Genomic DNA, 8,005 nt, shown 5'->3' on the forward strand with positions numbered 1-8,005 from the left:
GTTGGTCAGGGTAGTCCAAGAGACGCTCCCAATGGCACAGGCTATTGCCATAGCACTTAATTGTCCACCAGTATTTGAAGGTTAGACCCTATTTCTGAAGACAAGCCATACTTTGGATATCGGATTTAGGGCAATTGAGCTGGAACTGAGCTGGCAGCCTCCTCCTTGAAGACTAACTCTCATGGTATATTTTTATTGAATTTTTGTGCATGTCTTACAAAAACATCTTAGTCATTTTATATGCCCCCCTCTGCACCCCACCACAGCTCCTGCCACTGAATTTCTCACATCCTGTTATATATGTTAAGGCCTATCAAATCAAGTTTGTGTACTCAGATGTCTCTGTGCAAATTTATCCACTGCAGTCTCGTCAGCCTATCTAGAGTCATTCCTTCACCCAACAGCAGTCACCCAGATTTGTGGACATTATAGGCTGTCCCAGTCTGGATGTGTCTGATATTTTTCTCATAGTTAGGCTGAGTTTTGGCTAATAATCACAGAAATAGATGTTGTTTTGTCTCGGCAGGTCAGGGCACATGCTCTGAGGCTGCCTACTCTGGCATTTAAAATTTTTATTTCTTGGGGGTGATATTCTGTGCTGTGATCTGTATGTGTATGCTAAGATTCCTATTCTCTATGGAGTTCTCCAGAAGGAAGTCATTAAAGACATTTCACACTGAAGAATTCAGTGTTCAAGGGCATTTCCAAACTGTACTTGAAAGGCTCTTCTAATTGGGATACTGGTACTTATCCCTATGTATTTGTTCAATTAATTATTTTTATGATTATGAATACATGGACACTTATTTTATGTGATCCTTTTAGGATAAATGAAAATTATTTTTGCCATAAAATGTTCAAGGTCTCAGAATCAGTTTAACTTTCTAGATGGCTTAGGTATGTTTTATAATTCCCTGCCTTATAAGGTTTATGTATCAAAATGACTAAAATAAGTATTTTCCCATACATGTGTTTTTCTGAATATTCTTTTCATAGAATGGTTAAATGATTCCACATGCTCCCACTGGGTCAGGAAAGGAACCTGAAATCACCGACTGGGTCTGGTTCAGTCAGGGCAGAAACAAAGAGCACGGAACTCAGTAGCAGTTGGTGTCTTCAGACCTTGCCTTAGAGTTGCAATGTGACCATCCAGATGGAAAGATGCATGGAGTTCTTTGTTGTAAACAGCATCAACTTTTACTACCCCTGGAGTTCTTCATGGCTATGTGAGTGATTTAATGCTTTCATAAAAAGCATGCAGAGTGTTTATCACTGGATTGGACACATATGTCAAACCTCTACCACCCAAGGTTCAGGGACCATTGCAGAAGGGGCAGAAAGATTGTCAGAGCCAGAGGTGGTAGATGGCTACGAGGAGCAAGAGCCTCCAGACTGCTGGAAATAGACTCATATGAACTTACAACAATGCTGACAGCATGTGCAAGATCCAGGGAAGCTCGGGTCAGTGGATAGATGCACTGAAGGACATTTGGGGACACAAAAGGACTCTATGAGCCATAAAGTATATGACAGAGTTATTTTATCAGAAAACCTAAGTCTCTTACTAGGTGTCTCGCACAGTAATACATGGTTGTGTCCTCAGGTTTTCTGAAAAGAGGGGGAAATAAATGAGCCATGGCTATTTGAGTAATTACAAGCACACAAAATCTGTATCCCTTGCCTGAGGTATTTGCACACCAAAAATGTAATGCAAACACTGAAATATGGCATACTAAATAATCACACCTCGGGGAAACTCAGGATTTCATCTTGCTAGCCTCTGATCATATTGCTGTCAATTGGACTCTTACATTTATTTGAGGCTTGTTTGCAGATATCTTAGCAGACCGTCAATCAGCCTCCTGAGTGTTCAGAACTGCTCTTCCATATCACTCTTTTCTTCCACAATAATTGAAAGATACATGAAGTTAGCTTCCAATTTCCTGTGTACAGAATGTTCCTCACCTGCATGTTGACTGAGCTCATCTTGTTTCAGCCACAGCCATGTAGGCTGAGCCTCACCCTCATCCTGGATAATGTGACCATAGATCCATTGCCTCTCAGCTTTACACAGTGCTGCTCACTGAACCGTGTTTATTTGTCCTGACCTCGTGAATCCAGTCATGTAGTCAAGTTGCCCTAAATGCTTTATCACACACAGTTGGAGACACTGTGACAATTGCAAAGAAGTCTCTGCCTCAGATCATTAGATTTTCTTTTCTTTTTACAACTGCCTCAAATTGTTGGCTCATTAACATCGAATCAAAAGTAGACAGCACATCTGTGACACTTCTGTAACTCACATGGAAGACATTTCTTGCCTCTTAAACTCAGTAACAATAGAGACAGACAGATGCTTCTTGGAGAGTCACTAAGCATCAAAACCACCACCAACAGACAGAAACCTGTATGAAACATGGAGCTCAGTTTTCCATTGAGAAGTGATGATGAGCATTGAAATTCGCATGTTTGTGGAGGTCAGCGCACACTGGGGACTCAGACTTTCAACAGCTGAGCGTGTACAAGTATAGACCACCGGCCAAGAAATCATTTCTTGGGCTTTTGAGAGGTAAACAAATTTTTGCAAAGATTCAAAGATGGACACCATCAAGAATGACAATCAAATTCACCCTATTTGCGGTCAGTCTTGCATTGCAAGTCATAAAGTGTGGAAAATGCCATTTTCTTCTATTATAGATCATAAAATTCATTCAGGAAAGCTCTGTTTTCTCCTCCTTGTAGTTTGGAGTTGATTTAAAATTTCCTGAGCATTCTTACAGATATTGCAGTAGTCATTAGTGGTTCCCCAGCTGTGAATCCTAGCAAGTAGAGTTCCACCTGACTAGGCAAGATGTTCCAACTCTTGTAACAATGGCACAACTGATTTGGTAGCAGCCAATCTCTCTCCAGTGGGATTTTAAGCCAGCTCTGTCTATGGGATTTCATTCCTATTTCTGTAAACATGGTCAGAAACCCACTGTTGGTAGGTCATAGGCCTTGGGAGGGCAGTTACACTTTATGTTTAACTATAATGCTATGGCATCCGAAACCTCTCAACATCTATGTTTATATCCCTGGACAAATACTAATTCCAGCCTTAATCAGAGACTAATTCTTCTTAAAATCAATGGTAGAATGGAAATTTTTAAATATGCCCAAATCTATTACATGCTATTAGAGCAGTTCTAGGAGGGAAGCTGATAGATATAATTGCCAACATTAAAAAATCAGAGTGATATAAATTTTTTCCCTGATGATGAATCTTAAAGCTTTCGAAAAATAAGAAAAAAATGATTCTAAAAGTGGTACAAAAAGAGGAGTGACAAAGATCAGGGCAAAATTCCTGAAACAGAAATGAAAACCATATACACAAAGAATCACTGACACGAAGAGCTGGGATAGAGACATGTAGGTAGGAAGGGGAGGTGACAGAGGTCGGAAGGAGCTCAGAGAGGACCAGGGTTAGAGTAATCCGAATGCATCATATACATATATGAAGCAAAATGACCGAATGATATATTTAAAATGTGTGACATTTTTCGATATCAGAAAATCAAATTAAAACTACTTCGAGAGTTCATTTTACTCCAGTCAGAGCGGCTAAGATTCAAAAAGCAAAGGACAAATGCTGGGAGGATGTGGGGGGAGGGGGACACTTATTCACTGCTGGTGGGAGTGAAAACTGATGCATCTACGATGGAAACCAGGGGTGAGTTTCCTCAAAAGGGTAGAAATAGATCCGCAGCAGGATCCAGCCATACCACACTTGGGCATATACACAAATGACAAATTTCTCACTGCAGAGATTCCTGCTCATTCTTGTTCCTTGATGCTCTGTTCCCAATAACCTAGAACTAGGAACAACTTAGATGTCCATCAACTGATGAAAGGATTCTGAAAATATGGAACATTTACATAAGGGAATTTTATTCAGTTGGTAAGAAAAACAAAATTATGAAATTCAGAGATAAATGGATAACCCTGGAAACAAACTTCCTGAGTGAGTTAACCCAGACCCAGAAAGAAAAATTTAATATGTTCTCTCTCCTAATTAGATGGTAGCTATGACTCTTAGCCAGGTCTGTTTAAATTGGAAAATTCATAGTTTTCAGGAAACCTGTTAGAAGCCATGGAACTGGGAGCTTTTGGGGACTGGAGACAGAATACAGGGACATAAAAGGGAGAGGGGAGCAACAGAACAAGAGGGTTAAATGGGTTGCGAATGGGTGTCAGAGCAAAGGAGAGTTGGAGGGGTGACTGGTATTAAAGGGGTTTAAAAAATCATAAGGAAGCCTACTCCATAGATCAGAGGTCAGGTGACTCATTCCCTCAGCACCAAGTACCTGTGTGTGAGCCGTGGGCACTACTGCTCTGAGAACACGCTGGAATCTATTTCTCCTCTGGTCAGAACATGTTTACTGAGAACAAACTGCAGGCAGCATGTACTTCAGTTCCTTTTGGGGGCACAGAGGCAGGACTTGGGATGGAACCAGTTGCTGCAGAAGAGCCTACAGTGGGGACACTTCTCCAGCTCCACAGGCTTTCTTGGTTCTGTGTGGACAAACAAGGTTTAAGACTTCTCAGCAGAGTTCTTTACCTCAGAAATATTGGCATTTGTGTACATATTGTCGTCTGCCATGGGCTCTGCCTTGTGCATCCTCAGGTGCGTGAAAGCTTCAATGGTCTGTACTCACAGAGACAGGGAGAATCGCTTGGTTCTGTGTGGACAAACAAGGTTTAAGGCTTCTCAGCAGAGTTCTTTACCTCAGAAATATTGGCATTCGTGTGTATATTGTCGTCTGCCATGGGCTCTGCCTTGTGCATCCTCAGGTGCGTGAAAGCATCAATGGTCTGTACTCACAGAGACAGGGAGAATCCCAGTACAGCTAACACTATCCACATTGTCTCCAGGAAGGGCTGAACATCTCTTAGTGGAGGGCAGCAGAGCTGCAGCGATGTTCAGCCGTGCAGTCACCACACGGCACACCAGCCATTCTTGGTAATGGTTTCTGTGAGCAGATCTAGGTCAATTTCAGCAGTATATGTGGTCACACAGACGCATCTGAAGGTGGAGGGCATGTGCAGTTAATCTGGTCATTAATGATTTATATGTAATAACTAATGACATTCTGGGGCCATGTGAGTTTCAAACAAATGTTGCATTAAGAAATATTATGTACACTGTCTTGGGAGAAATGGAGAGGTGCAGATAAGGGAGACTCCATGCAAACACAATGCTGCACAGTCAGAGAGAGAAACGTTCTCCTATGCCTGATATCCTTAGGGAGAAGACATTTAAGGGCAGAGAAGACTCCAATCTTTTCTGGGCACCTGCTCTGAAACTGAGTGTCGGGGCTTGTATGCTGTGTACCCCCTGCTGGTCCTGAGTACCCTCTGCAGGGTTTGTTTGTGTACGAGCTCACTTTGAAGTCTCCTCCCTGGGCATCTTGCACAATAATACATGGCTGTGTCCTCAGTAGTCACACAGTTCAGCTTCAGAGAGAACTGGTTCTTGGACGTGTCCCTGGAGATGGACATGTGGCTCTTGAGGGATGGATTGTAATCAGTGCCACCACAAGGAGTTATGTACACCATCCACTCCAGGCCTTTCCTTCGAAGTTGCCGGATCCAAGTCCAGTCATAACCACTGGTAATGGCGTAACCAAAGACCATGCAGGTGAGGTACAGTGTCTCTGAGGGCCTCACCAAGCCTGGCTGTGACTCCTTCACCAGCACCTGTGACAGCACACCTGGGGACAAGAAGAAACCTTCACTGTCAGCCTCCTGTTGTTACAACCCCCACAGGGAAACCTGTTACATGGTGACACTCATCTTGAGGAGCTGTTACCAGGTACAGGACAAGGCCCAGCAATCTCATCTTCTAGGCCGTACCCTTCTTCCTCAGAAACCTCAGCCCCCTGTGAGCCCTTCCTCAGAGGTATGAACTCCCACAGGCAAGGAGGGTGATTTAACTTAGAGAAGAAGATGAATTTGCATGTGGGGATCAGCCCTGTGTTTTTAAATCAGAAGATGAAATTGACTCCCTACGGCTCTTCCTCTGTGCATGTGGACGTCACTGCCTGGATTGTTGATGTGTGAGTCTGCAGCATGAAAGCATGTGCTGTTTTAGTACAGCAGCTTTTCCCTTATCTTAGGGGGACAAAAAAGTAAACACTTCCTGACTCAGATCCTGGCTGGCAGATGGAACGGAGGGAGGTTTACAAGCCTTGCTTTTCCTGCTTCCCCCACGCCTGATTTTTCCCAAAAAACTTCCTGCCTTCAGCACCCTGAAACCCTCATATGTAAGCCCTAGATCAGAACCCCCATGTAAGCCCTAGATCACAATCCCCCATGGGCAGAAATTTTCCCTTCCCCGAAGGAGGTGTGTCCCATGTGAAATAAAGCTCTATCCCGCTGAGAATTTTATCTGTGTCTTGGTGCCTCCTCCTCCATTCGTTCGTTCTCCGCCAACTTTTTACCTATCATTGGGGTTACTGTAAATATATCCATGCATTCCCCTACCTTCCTCCTCCAGGACCCACTTTCTTCTACTTAGTCTCCTCCGTGTGCATAAGCTCCAGGATGTGTCCCATGTGAAATAAAGCTCTATCCTGCTGAGAATTTTATCTGTGTCTTGGTGCCTCCTCCTCCATTCGTTCGTTCTCCGCCAACTTTTTACCTATCATTGGGGTTACTGTAAATATATCCATGCATTCCCCTACCTTCCTCCTCCAGGACCCACTTTCTTCTACTTAGTCTCCTCCGTGTGCATAAGCTCCAGGCCAGTGCCTGGTACTCTCTCACGCTTCTGATTTTCCTTCCTCAGGCCTAGGCCCAGCAGCACTCCTGATTTTCTGTCTTGTTCCTGCATGTACATGTTCTCATCTCCTTGCAAACGTGGGATGCTTCCACCTTGTTGCTGTGTGAGCCCTTCATCTACCTTCTGCTCCATCCCTGATGTTGGCTGAAGAGTAAGGACCTTCAGAGAGCACAACCTGGACCCTCCGTACCCCATGCTGCCTCACCTGGGGACCTGATTCATTCATTTTTATTGACCTGGATCACCTTTCCCCATGTGAGGTGTGTGATCTTGTCATGGGAGCAGATGTGTGATGGACAGCTTCAAGGAATGGGGGGAGGACAGAGGACATTCCTCTTCCTTGGGCCTCTACACAGACTGAGTCTCAACTGCTTGCAGAGTTGATGCCCCTGCCTGACTCCTTACCTCACACCTCAAGAACTTCTCCCTTATTAAAAGTTTGATCTTGCAACAAGAGTTAATAAACCCCTTTTAAATGGAATTGCTTTAATTCTAGTCCTTAAAATTCCAGCTTGGACACTGGGGTCCATATTTAGACCAGTGATGTAGGGAACTGGGTTGACACCCTTACAGCACTATAGGAAGAATAATTTATTGAGTACACGGTAAGAGGGCATCATTCAGGAGTGTGTTGTTTAATCTCCATGAGTTCAGCTAGTTACTAGAGCTTCTTTTACTGTTGATTACAAGCTTTATTGCACTGTGATCTGATAGAATGCATGAAATTATTTCAATTCTTTGTATTTGTTGATATTTGTTCTGTGTCCCAGAATATGGTCAATTTTAGAGAAACTTGCATGGCCTGCTGAGTAGAAAGTGTGTTCTTTGGTGCTCAGGCAGCATATTCTGTAGATGTCTTATATCCGTTTCATGTAAGATGTCATTTAAGTCAGATGTCTCTCTGTTTGTTCTTTATCCAGTTGATCTGTCTATTGGAGAAAGTGGGGTATTGAAGTCAAAGCATTTTGATCATATTCAGACCTCTTCCTCTATCACCACCCCCACCTAAAAATTTACAGCCAATTTTGAAAGAGTTGCATCTTTGCTCTGGAAACTCTTATTGATTCTGTCAATGCTGTTGTAATGAAATGCTTCTACCAATTATGTGGTTATTAAATAAACTAAAAAATAGAAAATAGAATACTACTCAGCGATAGGAAAAATATAACAACAATTTACAGGAAA

The 8,005-nt window shown here is 43.0% G+C and overlaps 1 gene segment (V, D, J or C); it reads right to left on the reverse strand.

Moving 5' to 3' along the window:
* The window catches only part of LOC108491037, an 11,347-nt gene extending 5,469 nt beyond the window's left edge, over nt 1-5,878 (reverse strand). Inside the window, 2 exon segments of the V gene segment in view lie at nt 5,424-5,750; nt 5,812-5,878. Coding sequence covers nt 5,424-5,750; nt 5,812-5,878 — 394 coding nt within the window.
* Nucleotides 5,879-8,005: the final 2,127 nt, after the last annotated feature.

This window comes from Nannospalax galili, unplaced genomic scaffold (genome assembly GCF_000622305.1).
Source record: "Nannospalax galili isolate Female #2095 unplaced genomic scaffold, S.galili_v1.0 scaffold1938, whole genome shotgun sequence".
In the NCBI taxonomy this organism is placed as follows: Eukaryota; Metazoa; Chordata; class Mammalia; order Rodentia; family Spalacidae; genus Nannospalax; species Nannospalax galili.